Source organism: Mustela nivalis, assembly GCF_964662115.1.
Source record: "Mustela nivalis genome assembly, chromosome: 10".
NCBI lineage: Eukaryota > Metazoa > Chordata > Mammalia > Carnivora > Mustelidae > Mustela > Mustela nivalis.
Genome location: NC_139029.1, coordinates 12336773 through 12358476, shown reverse-complemented (window position 1 = coordinate 12358476; position 21704 = coordinate 12336773). Strand labels below are relative to the sequence as shown.

At 55.2% G+C, this 21704-nt stretch overlaps 1 protein-coding gene across 2 annotated transcripts in view; it reads right to left on the bottom strand.

Annotated features, from left to right (window-relative positions):
• The window catches only part of PAX7 (paired box 7), a 98477-nt gene that overhangs the window by 39589 nt on the left and 37184 nt on the right, over window positions 1–21704 (bottom strand). For both annotated transcript variants that reach the window (XM_082687602.1, XM_082687601.1), the window contains exons 5-7: window positions 8426–8625; window positions 1984–2149; window positions 486–688 (exon numbers count right to left, since the gene is read on the bottom strand). In XM_082687602.1, the coding sequence (XP_082543728.1) occupies window positions 486–688; window positions 1984–2149; window positions 8426–8625 (569 nt within the window). The remainder of the gene's footprint in view (window positions 1–485; window positions 689–1983; window positions 2150–8425; window positions 8626–21704) is intronic.

The following is a 21704-nucleotide window of genomic DNA, read 5'->3' as shown; positions in this document are numbered from 1 at the left end:
ACCTTAGCTGTGTTTCTCACTACCGATCGGATGCTGCCTCTCACTCACAGGTCACTCCTGGGGAAAGGCAAGAGATGGAGCCCAGGACGGCATCCAGAACCTGGTTCTAGAACAAAGCACGAAGCACGGTCAGCATCCTATAGGAAACGGTACAACCCACACACTGTGTGAAAATACCCGACTTTTATGGACCGAGCAGCCATGAGGTGGGTGGAGGGCCAGTTTCAAAAGCTCTGGGGGACTGTCAAGCCAGGAGCACATCTATAATGTGGTCGCTGTGTGCTGCTGGTGGCCAGAGCCCTTTCTCCGCAGCCGCCTGCTGGGTCACCCGGACCTGCGGCTTGAAGAACATGAACCCAGGGCGAAGGATCCCGGAACACTGCCCCGTGAAGGTGGAAGGAGCATCTCCACTTCCCACTGTAGCTCTCTCCAAGGTACCCAAGAGTCTGCCATTTCCCGGGCACCAGTCTGGTGAGGCCACCTACCTGGGGAGACAGGCCGTTGCTGACGGGGTTCATGTGGTTGGAGGACGCCGCCGGGTTCATGAAGCTGTCCGAGTAGCTGGAGAAGCTGTGGCGGGCTCCGTAGGCAGAGCTGGTGTCGGCGGCTGCGGCGGCCGCGGCCAGCCCCCCCTGGTGCATGGTGGATGGAGGGAGCGGCTGCGGCCGGTGCACGGTGCTGCCCCCATCTGCAGAGAGACCCAGAAGATGGCCTGAGCGAGGGGCCCCAGCCCAGGGATGGTGGGAGTCCCAGCACAGGGAAAGAAGCACCTGCTTGGAAAACAAGCCAGAAGCCTCCTCCTCCCAGTGTCCACCCAGCAGAGGGAGGGGACCACCTACTCTCACTACTCAGGATGGGGCAAGCTGGCTTCTGGGCTGGGCACGAGGGACTAGCCGAGTCTGGACAGACAGCTAAGCAACGTTCCACGTAAACTCCAAGGCAACTGTGAGCCAGCCATGTTGCCCAGTGTTTGGCACACAGTAGGTGCTCAATAAGTGTCCTCTGGACTCAGAGTCATGCCTTGTTGGGAATTCTGTTAATCTACCCAGACCTGTCCCGATAGCATTTGTGGGGACCAACCACTTGCCTGGCGCCTTTACAAGCACTGGCTAAGGGTATGAAGCAAGAATACTGTTCCCATTTTACAGATGAAGAAACCAAGGCTTGGGAGGGTCGGGGCACTTGTGCAAGGTGATAAGGCTAGTGAGTGGTGGGCCCAGGGTTTGAGCTGCTGTTTCCGTTCCTGGCTGTAGGGTTGCTGTTTTGCTTTGCCAGGGTTCCTCCACGCAGCCTTCCAGAGGACGGGACAATCCCCCATTTTTCATCAAGAATCATAGGGAAGGTCCCCTGCCTCCTGGGCTTCCAGAATTCCAGCCTGCTAGCCCTTTAAGAGGGAGCCATAGGGACATCAAGTAGTAGGACTGCTAATGTGTGCTGGGAGGGGAAGAGAGTTGGTGGGCTGGCGCAGAATGGAAGGAAGGTCTCGGGAGGGAGGGTAGCCTTGTATGTCACTTCTACGTTTTAATATGACTGCAGGAGAGGCACATGACTTTACAGTGTGAGAAGCTCGGTGCTAAAAGTGTATGGGAAGGCTATGTTGTGCCCTCACCTGAATGCTCTGTGGTCTGTGGGCAGAACCAAGAAGTTTAAGGCCAAGACCTTTGTGTGTGTGTGTGTGTGTGTGTGTGTGTGTGTGTGTGTGATAATAGTCTATCCATATGCAAATAGACAAATGGTCATTTAAAAAAAAATAGCCCTGGGGCAGCTGGGGGGGCTCAGTTGTTTGAGCATCTGAGTTGGGTTCAGGTCATGATCGTAGGGTCCTCCACTCATGCTCACTCGCTCCCTCTCTCTCTCTCATGTAAATAAATAAAACCTTTAAAACTTAGCCCTTATGATTCCTTCTTGGTTAAGGAAAAGAGGAACGTGGGGGTGGGGGTGAAAAGGTGTGGTTGGGGTACCCCGACAAGCTTGCACACTCACCTTGAGAGATGGTGGTAGTGGGGTAGGTGGAGTCCGGCAGCTGGTAGGGGGGCAGCGTGGGCATGCCGGTGGGCGGGAAGCCCCCGGGCAGAAGGTGGTTGAACGCTGCCAGCTGGTTGGCTCCTGCCTGCTTACGCCAGCGGGCGCGGCGGTTACTGAACCAGACCTGGGGGGGGGGTGGAGAGCGGAGAGTGGAGAGCCCTCAGCCCGCCTCCGAGTGGAGAGCTGAGCCACAGCTAGAACCGGTCGCCGAGCCAACCAGGATCCTCCTCTGTGGAGGATCCCCTCCTCTGTGGAGGTCCCCAGCTTCCTGCAGCTCGGGATAGCGGGCAGAGGCCTCCTGCGGGTGTGATCCCAGCCTGTCCTCACCATCATTGTTATCCCCATTTTACAGATGAGCAAACAGCGATGCAGAGACAGCAGGGGACTCGTCCACGTGATAGGGTGAGCAGGATGCGCAGCCAGGTCCGGGAGGACTCTGGGTGCAGTGTTCCTTCCACTGTAGCGGCTCCTGTCTTAAAGGACATCCGTGGGGGACCACCCTCATTCTAACACATGCTGCCCCCCACCTGGCCAGAGCCACTGGCCAGAGACAGATGCAAGAACCAGTCCTTTGTTCAGAGCCAAGTGGCTTGGCTTTGCTAAATTCTGTTTACCCAGCACAGGCCCCCTCGATCTGCAAAACCCACCTCACACAGACACAGGCATTCATTAGGCATCCGTGGAAAAATAACCTAACACATTTGAGGCTTCCTCTGCTCCAAGCCCTGGGCTGATGCTTCACATCTGTCCATACAGAGACCCATGAGATACATCCCTTTAGTCCCATTTCATGGAAGGGGAAACTGAGGCTCACAGAGGTCAAATACTTTGCCCAAGGCCACACAGTTGGCTGTAACGAAGCTGAGGTTCAAACTTAAATCAGTCTGACTTTCTAAACTCCCCTATCTGGATTTGCAATGAGTTCTGGGTCCAAAAAGGGGAATGAGTGTGGGACCCAAGGGCTGCTTCGGGGGGTGGGAGGTTCTTTTCCACCCATGGGCTTTTCACATGCTGTTCCCTCTAATCGAGACCCTCTTCCCGCTGGCAACTCATCCACCAGCAGGCTCGGTGGCAATGCCTCCTCCTCTCTGATTCCCTAATCACCGCATCTGAGGCAAGTTCAGGCAGGTCCTGCCTCCTCGCCAGAGGCCCCCAGCTTCCTCGTGAGCTCCCCACCACACACGCACTTAGTCTACGTATTTGTTTCTGGGCTATGCTTCTCTTTGTCTCCCTCTCCGGTTCTAGCCCCATGGGCAGAGGCCACACCCTCCTTGCTCAAGGATTAGGGCTCCATAGGTGCTCACGGAATACTTGTTGAATGAACGAACGAACAAAGGAACGAACAAGGCTATAGAGACATGCTCTGGTGTGTCTTTGCCAGCGCTGGTGCCGTAAGTCTCAGTTGGGAGCCAACCGCTCCACCCAATGAAGACCTTGACCTGTCCTGGCATAGGATCACTTAAGATCCCCTCCCCCAACCGGTAGACCATGTCCATAGACAAGGTGGGGGAGGCAGTCTCGTTGGATGGTGGGGAGCAGAGTGCTTCTGTGCCCCTGGTGTCTTTCGTTTTCTGGATCCTTCTGGAGGAGAGGAGCTCTGCTTAACTTTCCGAGACAGATGAACAGAAAAGCTGCCTCTGACCCGTTGAAGACGCGCAGAGAAAGGAGAGGAGGTGGTCAGATCAGAAGTGAAAAATGGGCTTTGGGTCAAAATTAAGGTCCCGGCTTCTTCCCACTCCCCAGGGGGCTCCTGGTGGGATGGATGCCAACTGTTGGACCGAGGAGCTTCTGAACCCGTGAAAAGGGGGCAGTGTCTCCTCGCTCCCTGCTTCTGGGAGAGGGGGAGGGGCTCATGTTGTTTTCATTCTGTGTTTCCCAAAGGGTGTGCCTCCTAGCACCCCATGCGGGAGGAATATCCCAGACAGCAGACCTTAAAGAGCCCTGAACCGCTCTGCTTGTCCTCTAGGCCTTCCAGGTGAGGCGGAGACAAGGTTTGGGCTTGGTGCTGATGGAGCCTCAGTGCCTGGCTAACACCTGCTGAGCTTCCTTTTTAGCACACAGAGAGGAGCCCCAGCCTGTGCTGTTCTTCTGCGGGACATCTGCCATGTTTTTCGGCCTTCCCTCGTGTTTCCAGAGGCCTTCCTTATGTAACAGTGGTAGATGCTTTCACTTGAAAATATATCGATTTTATTTTAGAACTGAATTACAATCCGCGTAACCTGTATTATGTGGCAGCAGTCTCGAAGCTGGTCCGAGAATGACTTAGCTGTGGGACCTGCTGCGCCCGTGTGGCACGCTGCCGCTGTCCCTTAGCTGGGGGTCACCCCTTCCTCGAAGGAAGAATACTGAAGGAGGTTGGAAACGTCCTCCCCCGCCATCCTTCCTGGTCTTTTCCTTCTCGCTCCTTCCTTCTCATCTCAAACCTTCGCTGGGACTCCGCTCCGTGCCAAGCCAGATGCCAAAGATGGAGAGCAGAACAGGACAGTCCTAGCTTTCCTTCAAGCTGCCCTCTGCCTGGGCACGTGACAGACAAGGCAAAGAATGCCTATTTCCAGGGCAGTAAGCTCAGGGGACATACAGGTGCTGGGAGGAGGTGTGAGGATGCGCTTCTGACTTCACCTCTCAGAATCTGGGAGGACTTCCCGGAGGAGATGACACGCCCTTTGCTGTCAATTCTCTCACCTCTTCTTCCTCTATTGTTCTGTTTTCCCTGGAATGCCTCCTTCCTGGCAGGCACCTCCCTCCTCACAAAGTATAACAGGATGATTAAGAGCAGGGACTCTAGATTCCTACCTCTAACTCCTAGCTAAGATGAGCAAATTCCCTTAACCCTCTGTGCTTTTGCTTCTTTGTACCTGACACTGGCAATCCCCTCCGGTGCTTCTGGACCTCCAATGAGTTCACACTGGCCAAGTGCTTAGAACAACATGCGCAACTATCATCCTTCTAGAAAAGCCTCTGATGGCTAAGCTGGGGGAGCTCTTAGCCAGCAACCGCGGCAAGTGGCCCATTCACAGGAGGGGAGCGGAGGCTTCGGGAGGGACAGGGGTAGCCCCAGCACCTACCCACAATCCCCGATCAGCGCTGCATTCTTTGAGAGCAGAGGCTGAGTTTTGGTAACCATTTTTGGTCCTTCTATCAATACCTTGCCCTGGGAGCAGGACACTGCGGGAAGCAGCTTTTACGGAGCTGAATATTCCATCTGGTCCTTCTCCGGATGGAGCACAGAAGAAAAGAACGGGACAGGCGGACTTGGGTTCAAGTCCCAGCACTGGTGCTTCGTAACTGTGTCTTTAGGACATTTCTGTCCTCCACTAAAGCTCAGGTTTCTCACCTGGAAAGGGAGTGACTGACCGTACCGACCTTCTAGGATTACAGGGAGGATGCTAAGGATAACATAGGTGGAACACATCGTCCCTAGCACAGAAGAAGGGCGCGATAAACACGATCTACTCTTAGGGAAAGATGCAGTCACCGTAGTTCATCAGCGAGTTCTTCTAGTGCTTCTAAAATGGGATTCCATTCAGGGTGGCTCTGTTTCTGGAGGAAATACGCAGGCTCAGAGATCCCTGCACTTGGGACAAAGTGGATTTGTTTACCTCCAAGGAAGATGCGCGGTTGGCCCCCAGCTGTTTAAAAATGAAGATTCTTCCAGAGGAAGTTACTGGTCCCCAGGCATGTGTCCTCCTGCCTGACCCCCTTCCCCACACTTCCTGGTGGCTTGCTGCCTGCCGGCGAGACAGGGGTGTCTCCCCCAGACATCACAGATGCCAAGTGACACCTGCAGGCTTCAAAAGCCCGCTGGAGCAGAGCCCAAGGGAGGGAACGTATCTGGGTTACTAGAACCCCGCCTGACATGTGTTCCTGCTTCCTTGTTTCCTGGGCTACAGCTCCGTGACAGCAGAGATTTCTGTCTGCTGGGTCCCTGGCGCCTAGACCAGCAACCTGCATGGGAAAGGTGCTCCGTTAAGTGAGCACCAGAGGAAGGCACCGGGAGTTCCCATGGTGGCCAGGATCGGAGCCATCAAGAACAGGTGCAGCTTAATGAGACTGTACCCCGCCTGCGGCGCTTCTGTGTGCCAGCCACTTCTTAACTTTGAGTGTGTGTTTTTCTCATGTGGAAACACTGAACCCTTAGAATAGGGGAGCTATGAATGTCACCTCCACTTCGCAGATGTGGAAACTAAGGCCAAAGGGATGTCCAGGTGGAGCTGGACCTCACACCTCGGCATCTGGCTCTGAGCCTGCTCTGACCGGCTCTACCCTCCCACCACCTCACTGGGGCCACTGAGATGACATGTCTCAGGACTGCAAAATCCCAGAACCACAGACTCTTAGAAACAGAGACCCGAGACCCCAACACCATAGGCTCGGCGCAGTGCTCAGGAGGCTTTGAGCTCCCTGCCCGACTACCCACAGCAGGAGCACTCTCACCAGCTTTTCTGATCCACTGGACATTGTACTTTGGCTTGAATGCTTCTAGTAATGGAGATCTCATCACCTCACCAGGCAGCTCTGATTGTCAGTAAATAAGGATCCTAGAACTTTAAGGAGCGTTGGTGATCATTCAGTTCCTTGCCTTTATTTACAGATGGGAAATGAAGTCTCAGGAAGGGAAACTGATCGGTTGAAGGTGATTCAGCTGATTAGAGTCAGAGACCAATGCAAACCCAGGCCTGTGGCTCCCAGTCCCACCGTCAGGGGCCTCTTAGCTGCCTCTTCCAAATCTCTCCTCCAGGCCAAATGTTCTATCAATATTCCTGTCCTGGTTTTTCGGGAGTCAACCTTTGTTTGTCCTTTTAAAACCCAACATATATGGACCTCTGCCCTGCTGGGATTAAGCTAAGTTCTCAGGCTAAAATTGGGAAGACTCACTGCCTTGGGGGAGCCCAAAGAATGGCAGAGGGGTCAGCATGAGCAAGAAGTCTGCCTTGGCTCCCTCGTTACGCATTTGCCTGGGCTCTGCCTGCTCCCCCTATTCCCAGCCCTCCTCCGTCCTTGGACCTTGAGTGACACCTGTTTCTGGGTCCCCTGGGCCAATAAAAGTACGGCCCTGACAGCCAGGAAATTTTACAAGGCACAGTCAGGCTTCAAGGTGGTGGGAAGCAGCCGCAGCCGCCAGACGTGGGAATGAGAAAGCACCCAGGAATGTGCCCAGGAGAACAGCTGCAGGAGGATCAGAGCCGGGGGGAGGGAGGCCCGGAGCCCAGGGCAGGCTCAGATATCAGCCTGCAGAGCAGGGGCGGGAATGAGACGAGCTGGCTGCTGCCGCCTGCTCCCTTCCCCTGGGGGTCTTCCTCAAAGGCAGCCACAGACCCCCCACTCCAGGAGTGGGGGCAGGGAGGGTGGAGAGAAGTACACTGGCTCCTGGAGAGCCTACATACCAGCTTGCTTCTAGAACTTTCCCTACTGCTTTCAAATCCTAGGCTCTGAGTCAACCTCTTCCTTCCCCATGGAAAAAACTTGGGCTCTGGATTCCTTCAGGACTGAGTTCCGGGGGCCCAGCTCTGTGCCCCTGGGCATGCCTCTTCTCCAAGCCTCTTTCCGCCCCTGTGGCTTGCCCGGAGGTGCCAAGCCTGACAAGGTGGTCTTAGGTTCCACCAGGTCATGTGTGAGAAGGCTCAAAGTGGGTGCCCAGCAAAGGCTGCTTGCGCTCGGCTGGGAGTCCCTAGTGAACAGTTTGGGGGGCCCTCCTACAGACCCGTCTCCCTCGCTCGCTGAGAAGACGGGCCAGGAATGGGTCCCCTCAGGAGATGCTCAATGGAACCCTCTGTCTTCCTCCCTGACCTGGGGACAGGAGACTGCTCCCTCCCCCACTGCTGGCCAGGTGGCAGGTGAGGGCCAGGCTGAGCCCAGGCAGGCTCGGCTCCTTCTCCACCTCCCCCGCCCCCAGCCCCCCTCATGAGGAACCACACTCATGGGCATGGAAGGAGTGTTCAAGGTCTGCCCATCCTCCCTCTGATGCTTCTAACCCACCAGGAACGGGTCTGCTCCGTGTGCTTCCATGCTGCCTGTAACGGGAAGCTCTTCACCTGTCTTAAGAAGCTAGGCCGCTCAGCAATTTCCCTTCTAGTCACTTCCTCCCCTTATCAGAGACCTGGAGCCGTTTATGCATCCTGAGCCCTCTCTTCTGGCCCTTCCCTGGAGGCCTGAACACAATCCAGCAGGCCTCGCTGCACGTCCTGGCTCCCCCAGGGCTGCCCACCCTGTGCTCAGTGAGTCAAGCAGCACTTACTGCCTGTTTACTCCGCATCACGTGCCTCGTCTACACAGTCCCTGGACCACCCGCTGGAGAGCCCTCTGGGGGTCCACTCAACCCTGGGACGCCGGCCACCTCCACCTTCTCCGTTCCGCCAGCTTCAGTATGCCCGCAGGGCAAACACCCACGGCCCCGTCTCACCTGCACACGTGCCTCCGTCAGCTTGGTCCTCTGCGCCAGCTCCTCGCGGGTGTAGATGTCCGGGTAGTGGGTCCTCTCGAAGGCCTTCTCCAGCTCCTCCAGCTGCTCAGCCGTGAACGTGGTCCGACTGCGGCGCTGCTTGCGTTTCAGAGGGAGGTCGGGTTCTGACTCCACGTCCGAGCCCTCGTCCAGCCGGTTCCCTGCAGCAGAAGGAGCGGACCGAGTGAGGCGGAGGGGCGCTTTGTGCCTGCCTTCCCACCCACTGCCGCGCTGACCGCCAGATCGCTCCTGAGCTCAGGAAGCATGTTTCCCACAGCACTGCTCACCAGAGCGATGGGGGGACGCAAACTCCATGCCCAGCCTCAGGGGACTGGCTACATACTTTGTGGCATGACTGATCTTGCTTTTGAATCCCCTATAGTTGGGTACTTTGGTTAGTTCCACTGACACGGAAGGATGACCACGACATAGGACTCAGAGTAGTTCCATGATGAAATACATTTGCTGAAATTTCCTACAACTATATTCTTCAAGAAGAGAGAATTTTGCTGTGCATGAACTGTATCTCCATATACCTAACTTGAAGAAAAAGGCAGGGTAGGGGCACCTGGGTGGCTCAATTGGTTAAGCCTCTGCTTTTGGCTCAGGTCATGATCTCAGGGTCCTGGGATGGAGCCCCGTTTTGGCCTCTCTGCTCAGCGGGAAGCCTGCTTCTCCCTCTCTCTCTGCCTGCCTCTCTGACTACTTATGATTTCTCTCTGTCAAATAAATAAATAAAATCTTAAGAAACAAAACAAAACAAAAAACCCCTAGGGCTAAGAGGAAGGCCAGAAGAAGGGGAGAGAGGAGACAGAAAGCACATGCATGTGCTCAGGGCTGGCAGCCCAGAAGCTTAGATTCCAGACCCGATTCCACCCCTAAATCCCCAGAACCATGACTCCAGGAGGGTTACCTTCCCTCCTTGGGCCTCAGTTTCCCTGCTTATAATATGAAGGGTTTGGACTTTGACTTCTACACAAAAGCCCTTCCTGGGGTGTTTCAGGATCTGTGCTTCCAGGCTGGAAAAGGAGACCTTACCTGACAACCTTGGTTGTGGTCATGGCCCCTACCTGATAGCCCCCTCCACCCGCCCCTGGAGTTTGGGTGTGGGTGAAGGTCATTGCTTCCTGTGTAGAGAGAGCCCAGGAGTCTGGAGTCAGCTTACTTCTTAGTCCTAGATGGGGCTATCAGACCAGATCCAGACCAATGAGGTTGCAGGAATGGCTTGATCAAGCTCCTTGGCATCAGAGCTGAAGACACCCTGGGGACTGAACTGGCTTCCCGACCCCACTGATCCTGTGCCTCTTATCCATCTCAGTCCAGCAGAGGGAATGCTAGCAAGGAATAGCCTAGCCGGGGCTCTGGAGCTGTACCCTCTGTGGCCTCCAGGGCAATGTGGGGAGCACATAGTAGGGCCAGGAGAAGACCAAGGAAGGGAGAGGGAAAGAGGAAGCAGGCTGTCAGAGATTATCTTCCTCCCACTCTTGCTTTCTCTCTCTTTCCTCTTTGCCTTCAGTGTCTCTCCTCTTCCCCTCCTATCTCCATCTCTGGAATTCCTGGAAGTACTTCTGTGTTCTGTCATTCATTCGTTCACCAGGGCATCAACAGAGCACCTGCTAGGTGGTGCCCCCCACCCCGGGCTGGGTACACTATGCTTATAGCGCTTAGTCTGAGTCAATCATGTGATCACACTGTACAGATGGGAGAAACTGAGTCACAAAATCTCTCAGGAAGTGTCCACGCCTGTTTCCACTCCTGTTCTTGTTCAACTCCTTTAATTGTCCGTTTTACAGATAGGTCTAGACCTCTCCCACAAGGGACAACCTCTTCCTCCCTCCCCTGAACACCTAATACAGCTTCTTAGATGTTAGGTGATGGGACAGGCATTCTAGGTCACGGTAAGAGTATTTGCCAAGGCCTGGCCTGGCCAATGGCACGATGGGCAACGTTGTCATAGGGCTGCATCCAGAGCTCGGATGTCATCCGGGCTTGAGTAATGCCCCTCTGCCCCATGTCTCCTTCCTTCCTTCCTCCTGTCTTGGTCATTGGACAGTCATCCCTGCTTTTTCTTGGCCACTGCCAGGCTGTCCCTGCTTGTGATGCCACAGGACAAAGGAGACAAAAGCAAGGAGCTCTCCCTTCATCATTGCCTACACCGTCCCCAAAGGCAGAGACCTGGGGTCAGATCCAACCCCCTCCTCTCGCCATTCCCGGCTCTCCAGCTTCCCATCATTGAGAGGAGGCCAAGCCGGCACAGCTGGCATCCTGGGCCACCTTCCCCAGCACATCTGGGGCTCAGAGCCAAAGACAACGTTTCCCAAGGATTCGATCCTGAAATTCACTGCATCACCCGGAGGGGCATGGGGAAGGGGTCCCGTGGGCAGCATGGACACAAAACACATACACTGAACAGAGGATTTGGGGGTGGGCCGTGGGGGAGCAGCCTCCTGGCCGGCAGCAGTTCCTGCCCTCCGCCCCAAACAGCTGTGAGATGGAAAGCTCCCAGAGGGACAGAGCTCATGCAGGTGTGGGGAGAGCCCCCAAGACAGAGGGAGATGACAAGGGGCCTGCTCTCTGGGTTCCTGGATCCTGTCTCTGCTCAGGGATGTGGGGAGTCTAACCCAGCGCAAGGATGAAACAGCCCCACCTCCCAACCTTATGGGAGAGCCTGTGTCTTAGGAAGTTCCCAGTCCGATGGACGAGGTATCAGACCCCCCGACCCCATTTTGGGAATTTCCCAGTCTCTTAGAGGAAACATGGCTCCCGTAAGAATTGGGGCCAGGACAGGCACAGAACACAAGACCGCTGCCGGACTTTGGAGAGTCTCTGAGAATGAAACGGATGAGGGTCAGGAAGGGTGACGGGAGCTGTTGGGTTTGTCAAAGCTTAAAAGTGGGCAAGAATGAGGTCTGCTCAGGGCCGAGCCCAGCCCAAGGCTAGGCTGCTGGAAGTGGAGAGAAAATCACCAGGGACCATCCCTTCCAGCGTCTACCTCAGCCACTGTCCCTCCGCCCGAGCCTGCTCAAAGCCACTGATTCTAGAAGCTTCTGCGATACCAGGGAGGTCCCACCACGTGCGCAGATGAGCCCATCACTCCACCCGCTTCCCTGGCCAGCTCTCGGCATCCTTAAAGGACCAAGCCAGACCTCCTGCCTTTAATCGTGAGCTCCCTCTGCTTGAAACGTCTCACCCCCTCCACGGGGCTTCCTCTGGCTCATGCAGCAGAACTCAGCTCATGGGGGGCCTCCCCCAGCAAGGCTTCCTGAGCACGTCCACGTTGGTCTCTGGGGCCCTTCATGGGCTCTCAAGGCTCATCAGGAGACCCCGAACCTGCCTGTTTCTGGGTCTCTCGGTCCCATCGGACTGGGACATCCCCAAATGGAGCAGACATTGTGCCTAGCATACAGAGGGTGCTCAGTAAAAGCCTTCTTAGATGAATAGGGCTTGGCAGAACAAATACAAAGTGCCTTCTGAACTCGGACACACAGCAACAGTCGTCACCCAATATGTACACGCCGCACCCTACAGTTTACAAGGTCTGTCCCTGTTCTGCCGCAGTCTCTCCCAATAACCCTAGAGGACCGAGCAGGTACTATTAGTCCCATTTTACAGATGATCAGTGTAGTCCTGGGGTGGTGGAGCTGGGAAGAAAACCCAGGACTCAGGAGTCCCAGCCCAGTAGAAGTCCCCTTTGCCATGGAGTACTCCCAGGTGGTGGAAAGTTCCATTTCTGAGCCAGGGGGTGGGGGGTGGGGTGGGGTGGGGGGGTGGGGGGGAACCCAGGTGGCTTATTCTCCATCCCCATGCCCAAACTTCTCCTGCTTTCTCTCTCTGGCCAGAGGAAGACACTTGAAAGGAGATGAAACTCTACCAGCTTCTCAGAGGGCAGGAAGCTGTGGATCCCAGTCCTCCTAGATCTGAGGGAGACAGCGGTGGCCTTGAGGTTTGGGGTCCTTCTCTGAGTGCAGCCCCCACCCCCACCCAGCGACGCCCTCCCACCCGGGCTCCTGCATTCCCCCTCCCTGCTGCCTCCGAACCCAGTCTTTATTACAGTTTAACATAGGCCCGGCTCGAGCTGCGGCAGAGAAACGAATCACATAATAGTTGATATGCGTTTTAATCAAGTAATTCGGGCAGAGCCGAGAGCTGGCGAGTGTGGGCCCGGCGTCCCTGAATACCAAACAGGCCTGGGCGCAGGTCTCGGAAAATGGAAAAGTCATTTACAGCTCAGCTGGGGGCCCGGGGAGCTGGGGCCAGGGCGGGAGCCCCTCCCGGCCCCTCCGCAGAACCACTCAGCTGTAACCAGTGCCTGCGGGAGCCGGGCCCCACACAAGGGCAGGGAGCTGGATCCCCAGCTTGGAGGGGGGGACAGAGAGGCCGGGCTTGGAGTCTGCATGGAAGCTCCCTGGAGGCCAGCCCTCCTGTCCACCACCTCTGCCTGCACTTCTCTTAGGTGCCCACCTCAGCTCCGCCACCCTGGTGTCCAGATCGAAGACCTGGTACTCAGCCCTAGCACCCCTCTCCTTCCCACTTCGTGCCTCCCAGGCAGCCAGCCCAGCACCAAAGCAGGGGTGGGGGGTACGGGACTCAGAATTCCCGTGGGCTCCAAACCTCCCACTTATGGCCGTACCCACAGCCTTGGCTCATTATGCCCTCTCCTCTCTCCCTGGACTCCAGCAACCATCTCCTGCTCTGGCAACCACAGGCCTTTGCACAGACTGTGCCCTCTGCCTGGAGCCCCCCTAGGCCTGCCGTTTGCCACTGTCTGGGCCAAAGTGAGTGGACATCTCAGCGCACAGGCTCCTGGAGCAGTCGGCCTGGATGTGAATCATGGATAATATTAGAGACCACCCCCCCCCATGCCCACCTGTTTGCTTTGTCTTTTTCCACACCACATATCACAATCACACGGGCTGACTCTTCTATTTTTTTTGCCCCTCCCCCCCATGGTCTGGGCCATCACTAGAACTCCATGAAAATGGGTGGTTTCATCTTTGTTGTTCACTGCTAAGTCTCCGATGTTTAACACAAAGTGAATGACCAGATAAATATCTGTTGAATGAATGAACAAATGAATAAATGAATGAGAGGATATTGAGGCACATGAAACAGTGACAGCAATGCTCAGGGAATGTGAGCTTCTGTTGATCCTCACCCTTTTCGATTAGCTTGGGATCACTCTTCCAGGAAGCCTTCCTAGGTCACCCCCACCCCCACACCTGGTTCAGAGGCGCCCACCTCTGTGCTGTCATTGCTGGGGCTCGAACTGTCCACACTTGGTTCACTTCAGTCCTGCCCTCTGGGAGGGCTCCTGGGGGTTGAGAGAGGCACTGACGAGGTGGGGATTTCTGTCCGACGCTACACCAGCAACTGAGTCAATGGCCCAGCTTCACTCTCCCAGCTCAAGGAAAGGAGAGGCAAGGTGGAACTCTCACTTTATTATAACCTAAACCCGACAAACCTTTTTTTTCTCTGGGAAGTCCCTATCCATCCCCACCAGGCTGCCTTTTTAAAAGTTGGAACTGCAGGTACAGAATTTGCATTACAAAATGTGGAGCCCTGGGGGGGTGTTCTTGGGTCCTGGCTTCTCTGCTAACAGCTTAGTTCTGCTCTTAGGCACTAGAGGGCACTCTTTATACATTCCTGCTAGGAAGGGGCATTTCTAGGAAGAAGGAAGCAGTACTGTTTGAAGTGGTACTGTGTTGTGGCACTGCCAGAATTCAGGGCCACACTGTCTTGCGATGGAACCAGAGCTGTCTCTGTAGGGAATTGTGAACCAAGCCCAAGTCACATGTGGGAAAGAAGAGAGAGCATGTAGAGGGCTGGAATTGTCTGGGAGTAGCTATTTAAAATAAGGTTTCCCTGCTAAAGCAAGAGGTTAAAACAAAGATCTCAAGAGAGTCCTTCCAACTCGGACTCTTTAACCTGTTGGCATCATATGCTGCAAATGCGGAGTTCTGGAAGGGGGCACAGCAGCTGTGGACTAGGAGAGGGGAGAGGGCAGGTGACTTGGGGGCACAAGCAAGCCCACTATAGGAGGATCTCAGCTCACCATCTCCTTTAACACTCTTCCTCTGACTTTAAGACAACCTTACAAATAATCACCAGTTTTTCTTCACTTCTTCTTTGTGCTATTTCAGCCATTCACTCATCGACCTCAAGTAAGGACAGGAAGAGCCAAGCTTGGTGCTGGGCAGGCAGCAGAGCCCGCTATGGCAGCACCTAAAGGAAGCCTGTCACTGGGTCCCATCTTTGTGGCCCAGGCTGGCAGGCAGTGGGGAGAGAAACGTGGGGTCAGATGGACCTGGGTTTGAATTCTAGATCCGACCCTGACAAGCTATAGATGCTGGGCAGCATTGTTGAACATCTGAAACTCGCTTTCTTCATTTCTGAAATGGGATGGTGCTGGGATCCAGAACCCCCTTCCCACACTGAGCCATTAAGCAGCTGTGCCTCCAGACCCAGAGTCCTCTCTGGTTCAGAGAGCCTGGCAGGGGACAGCTGGTCCTCCAGGCTCACACCCTGAGATGCTGTGTGACCCCGAACATGTCACTCACCCTCTGGGATCCCCATCTCCCCACCCATTCCTGGGAATAAGAGTCCGCGTACTGACCCCATGGGGTGCCTTGTGGCTACACGGGGTGGGGGTGGGAGTGACCTCAAGAAATACCAAGTGGTGCCTCTCACATGGCACTCCTGGCCTGCTCCCCGCACTAACTCGGGAGTCACTCCCCTCCTCTGGGTCACAGATTCATCTGTAAAACGAGGAAAGTAATCCTAAGTCATCATGCACAAAGATTAAATGAATTACTATAAGACAAAGGTTTATACCAGCACTGGGTATACAGTCAGTGCTCAATATACACGAACTATTATTATTATTATAATGATGATGATGATGATGGCGATGATTTTTGTTTTTTTTTTAAAGATTTTATCTATTTATTTGACAGACTGAGATCACAAATAGGCAGAGATGCAGGCAGAGAAAGAGAGAGAGGGAAGCAGACTCCCTGCTGAGCAGAAACCATCCCCCCATGCTGGGTTCGATCCCAGGACCCTGGAATCATGACCCGAGCCAAAGGCAGAGGCTTTAACCCACTGAGCCATCCAGGCGCCCCAATTTCTGGGTTTTTTAAAAAGACTTTATTTTTAAGCTATCTCTGTTCCTGATGCGGGGCTCGAACTCACAACCTCGAGATCAAGAGTCTCATGCTCTACCGTCTGAGCCAGCCAGGCACCCCTCATTACTGCTGGTGTTACTGGTGTTGGCGTATGCTGAGAATTTAACCTCCCTCTGCACCCCGCCCACAGGCAGGCAAGTTTTCGGAGCACACAACACAAAGGAATGAATGCACACGTGAATGAATGATTGAATGAACGGCGACCCCTTTGTTATCCCTCCCTTGTTCTCCTATAGCCACGTGCTTGGCACAAACCCCAGGAGGCCCACAGACCACGCCTGCCCACCCTCCCCCAGGAGGGCCATCCCTGACGCAGAAGGTGCCCGCTGAGCAGAGGGCGTGGCGGGCACAGGCGCTCACAGGCCAATGAAGGAGCCTGGCCCTCAGGAAGCAGGTCCTGGTGGAAGCCTGGCTCAAGGCCTCAAGGTCAGCGAAGGGGAAACAGCAGCTGGGGCCCCAGCGGCCAGATGAAGCTGCCCCGCATGGCGGGCGAGGAAAAGGCAAGCCGGCCACCCGTCGGCGCCCCACAATGCCACTGTGAAAGGGCCATATGCCTGAGAAGTCAAGCCTGCTGGCCCGACTGGCTCTGCCTGCCACCCCCTCGCCCCTCCTCGCTGCGAGAACTCCGGGGGGCAGAGGGGTTCAGCCAGTTGCAAAGTCATCGAAGGAGGCAGAGATGGAAAAGGGCTCAGCACCCCGTTGGCCCCTGCCTCCTTTCGTCCATCGAACCCCCTGCCTCCAGACTCAGCCCTGAGGAAGGGCTTCCACCTGGGGCTCTCTGGACCCTCGGATCCTGAGGACAGGGCTCTGAGGTCGCACAAAGCCTCCTGTGGCAGGTCTGGGCATAAAGGCCTCCAGAGAATAAACCTAGCAGCAGCTGACGTGCTCTGGCCACGCCCGGTGCCTTTACTGCCACGAATCGCAGTATCCTGGGGAAACCCTGAGAGGGACGGGTATGATCAGCCGCATTCTACAGGTGGGGAAAGAAGGCTCAAAGGGTAAGTGAAAGCCGGGCAGCTGGCCCCGGAGGCCCACTGGAGCCAGGCATCCAATGGCTTTGCAAGGGCCCAGGAGCCCCTTACCCTGCAGGTTCCTTCCAGGCCTTTGTACTGCGCTGGGGCCTGGGCTGATGCTCTACTCTACCTCCTAGATCCCCCTCCTGCAAAGCTGTACCTGGAGTTCACCTAGACTACGAGGCTCTCCCTGAATCCCCGAGGGAAGCATCTGCCGCCCGCACCACCCTCCCAGCACTTGGCATTGGCTCCTGCTGGAGATGGACAATGAACGTCTAACTCATCTCTTCTGTTACCCAATGCACCGGATCATCCGGCTTGCGAGCTGAACTTGAGGACAGTGTCTCCCTGCCATCGAACTGAGGACTCTCGGCCCTGGACAGAGGTTGTGCTTTCCCGATCAGTCTGGGAGTGTCTTCAAGGTGGAAACTCTGATTTCTCTATTATAACTGGGTGCTTCCCTGTGCTGGGTAACAACACTGTGGGTCCTATCATTCTAGATGTTTTTGTTTTTGTTTTTTTTTAAGATTTTATTTTATTTGACAGAGATCACAAGTAGGCAGAGAGGCAGGCTGCGGGTGGGGAGCAGGCTCCTCGCCGAGCAAAGAGCCGGATGCGGGGCTCGATCCCAGGACACTGAGATCATGACCTGAGCCAAAGGCAGAGGCTTTAACCCACTGAGCCACCCAGGCAACCCTCTAGAATGTTCTTAATGACAGTCGTTGGTAGGAACGGAAAAGCAAGCCAGGCTTCCACTGCTAGGGGTGGGTGAGACGCATTAATAGAGGGCCGCCTCCCTCCTTAGAAACTCCAAGCTTGACCTGGGAAGGCCACCTCCTAGAACAGACTTCCTCTCTGGAGACCAAAACCAAAGCCAAGAACCAGAGGTACTACTCCACCTATTGCTACCTCCAGGATTTCTGAGTAAAACGCAAATATTGGCGGCAGAAGCACCCTCCACCCTGGTTACAGGCACCCAGCACCCTGGCCAGATGAGGCAACCGTCACCTTGCCCAGAGGCAGGACCCCAGGGAGTCTGGTGGGTAAGTCTAGGAGCTCTGGGTTAGAGCCCTGAATTTGGTTCCTGACTTTGCCTCCATCTTGCTGTGTGACCTTTGGCAAGTCTGAACCCCTCTTGAGCATCATTTTCCCGATCCCTAAAATCCAGAGGTCCTCCTGGATCTCTAGGAACGATCCTGAGAAGGGGGCCAAGGCTAGATCTGATTCATTCATACTTCACACTCCCAGAGTTCCATACTGCTCCTGGCACACAATAGGGCTTTCAATAAATGCCTATTGGTCGATAAATAATGACGGATCGATGGGAGGAGGCAGCAGCTCCAGAAGGGACTGGGATTCTAAGTCGGTGCACTGTGTGGGACAGTGAGACAGCAGAGACTTTTCTGTTCTTGTGGGGACAGGGAAGGACAGACGTCAAGACCCTCCTATTCCGCTTCTCAGTCGTCCTCAGACCCTTCTTCTTCTCTTAGGGGAGGGGGTAGGGAAGAAGGCTTCTCTCTCCCCCTTCCCTCTCCCTCCCTCTCCTCCCCTCGCCGCCCCTCCCCAGGCCAGTCCTGGGCCCCTTGTGTCTCAGGCTGGGCCAGTTGCTGGGCCGCCAGAGGCCTTTCATGGTGCATTCTCGCCCTCCCCTCCCCTCCCCGCCCGCTCTCCCGGGCAACCCCACCCTGTCCCGCTCCCATCAATCTGCCGCAGCCCGGCCTCTCCAGCGGGCCTGACTGGGTTGTTCCCAGGCAGAGCAGGTCCACAGTGGAAGGTGGTGGAAAGATGTGGACAAATTTCTGATTTGCAACACTCTGGGAAAGAGTTTATTGCCATTGTTTGCGGACGAATGTATAAATAAAGCAAGGCGAAGATTGCAGGGGGAGGCCGATGAAAGGCAGAAAACGAGAAATTTTATGGCCATAAGGAGCGTACTCTAATGGTGATTTTTGAGGCACTGGACCATGGTAGTTACTTAGCCAAATGATCGCTGTGAAGCTAAGCAAGGCGGCTTATTTCTTAATTACTGTTACGTATTATGTCAGGCAGATGCCCCAACCCTGGAAAACTTGGTCCTGAAAGCAGACACCGGCTCAGAGTCAGGTCCCAGGGCCCAGCGTTCTGGCGGGCCGGTGGGAGGGCCATCCCCTGTGCCCACTGAGAGCAGGGGGCCCCTGGGGCCCGCCACCCTCTCTCTCTGCCCCAGGCTCCTGTCCTCAGATGGGAACCCACCCGCGCCTCGCGTAGGGGCCCAGCACGTGCCGGCTTCGAGCCAGCCACAGCAGGTGCAGCACAGAATGAAACAGACGCAATGTCTGGCTTCGAGATTTTCGTGGGAAGCACCTTGGGGCTCATTTCGGACTCCTCACTGTGTGTCTCTGTGCAAGATAACTCGGGACTAGACAGACACGGGCAGGAGGTGGGCTGACTGGCCAGAGGAGGGCTGCTGGGGGCGGGGGGTGGGGCGGGGAGGCTGGGACATGCTGTGTCCCCTGCCTCTGTTTCTTCACCTATAAAAAAAAAAGTGGGGGGGGGGTGGGACTAAATCATCCCCATCTGGGGACTGATTCCCAGATGCTGTGATTCTCTTGCTCTCACAGTTGATGAAGTTGATTTTTCCAAAGGTGACCAGCCCTGGCCCCATGAAACACTAGGCTCTTATCTTACTGGTTCACCACTGTCAAGGAACAGAAGGAAGACGGGGGTTCCGGTTTACTGAGGGCGTCCTGGGTACCAGGAGCTCAGCAGGCACCATGTCCTCTCACGACCTTTCTGTCCATCATCTCCGTGCTCCTCCGGGAACCCTTGGAGAGGCATGGAGACTTTTTCAGAAGCTAAGTTGTAAAGCCTCCATCAACCGTCAACTCGGGTGGATCCCAAAGTCACCAAATACATTCCAGGTAAATCGAGCGATCCACCCCCCCCCCACCCCGCTCCATACCTTGCAGACCAGCATTAGGCCATCAGAGTCCCCTGGGGGGGATTGCTGAAACATAGAGTGCCGCCCCCCCCAATCCATCCCAGGTGGATGGAGCCAAGAAAGAGCATTTCCAACAACAGGTCTGCGGGTGGTGCTGACCCTGCTGGCGGGGACCCCAGTTTGGAGCCACTGTTCTACAGAAACAGAGAAAAGCAGCACAGCAACAGCCAACACAAAAACCACACTGCTCTGGGGGAAGGGGAAGCATACGACTCTTCTTCCCTCTTATCAGAACAGAGGGACTGCAAGAGAGTGCCAAGCCCGCACCCCCTACCCCCCCCCCCCCGCCAGCGGACCCCAAACCTGACGTGTTCTTCACACTGGGATTGGCGGGGAGAAGACTCAGCCCAGGGTGGGCCCAGCCAAGGAGCCAAGCTTGGCAGGTGAACTTTCTTCTCTGTGGTCCCTGCTTCTGCCACTTGCCATGGTGTCTGGGGCATTGGATATATATATTTTTTAAAGATTACTGATTTATTTGAGAGGAGAGAGAGGAATGCAAATGGAGGTGGGGGAAGGGAGAAGCGGAGTCCCTGCTGAGCAGGGAGCAAATCTGCTGTGGTAGGGCTCAATCCCAGGACTCTGAGATCATGAGCTGAACCGAAGGCAGACGCTTAACCGACTGAGCCCCCCAGGTGCCCCTGGGTCATCAGATTCTTGACAGACCACAGCCCAGGATGCCTGGAGTCCCAACCAGGACCCATTCCACCCTCTCTCTCTGCCTTGGCTCCCTACCTGGGTTCTCTTCCCCTTCCCCACACTGTCCCGGGAAAGACAAGGCTGATGTCAGGAACCAGACCTGACACCTGCTTCCTCCCTGACCCACCTTCCTGTCTCCTAGTTTGAATTATTCGAAGAGGCAATTCTTGCTCCACGAGGATGGTTTTTGGTTTTTTTTTTTTTTTAATCTGTTTTGTTCATTGCTGAATTTCCAATGCCCCAAAGAGGGCTGGGCCCATGGGAAGAGCTCAACACATGTTTGTCCAGTGGCTAAATGAATGAATGGGCGAGTGAATGCATGATTGTGTGGCCTCTTCCCACATGCCCAGAGCCATGCAATAACTTGGAACATTCCCACAGACGCCTTTGACAGTTTGTTTCTCGAGCCAGCGTGACTCCTGGTGAGCAGGTTAGGATCGTCCAGCAAAACCATCTCATTAGAGATGTTCATGCAACAGCAGACGCCTGGCCCCAAGCTGAGAACCCAAGCTAGCCACCTGAATGGCTCCAAGAGATCCAGAGGACTGATGCTCTAGAAACCAACACACATGGACTCCGCTGATTTCCCCCTTCTGCACCCAGATGTTTGGTCCACTCAGAGGTGACCCCAAGGCAAATGTGGGGTCCTAATGAAGTCTTCGAAGTCACCTCCACTGCCGTGGGGTGATCGCCCAGCCACCCCAGACCGTAAGCATCTCCCGGCAAAGAGCCTTCGGCTTTGGAAGTGGGTTGCTGGAGGGAGCCGGTTTTTAAGGGAGTTAAAATCCAATTTGATCCTGCTGCTTACGCCTTTTCTAGTTTGATGTGCTTTTGATAAAAAAAATTTTTTTTGATCAATAAAAATAAAATCTGTTACTCACACCCTGGGGCAATTACTACTCCGGGCCCCGTTTGCTGATTCTTGATAGAATACATAATGCTATTTTTCAAAAATGTGGTCAGCCACAGGTTCGCTGCATTAAACCAGCAGGGAGGGGGTAGAATCTGAAAATGGAGCTGTTCTCAGAGGGCACAGTCAGGTTCTAGGGGCTGAGGAATGGGGCTTCCCAGTTCTGAAGGGCAAGCGGCCCTCCTCACAGAGAACACAGGGAGGGATGCCCTTACCTGGAACCAGGTACTCTGGCCTGGCTGGTGCCCCTGGTAACTGGCTTCAGCCCCCAACGCTCAGACCTGGCGGGCCCTGATGTCTGAGCGGTTCCAAGGAGAAGATTCAGAGAAAGGCAACGCTTTACCCAAGGTCACACAGCTGCACATGGCCACTTGAGGCCCGGGACTCCAGTCCATCGGGACTCTGAGCCCACGTGCAGACCCCTGCCACTCCAGCTTTCATTTCTCTAAGTGAGGGT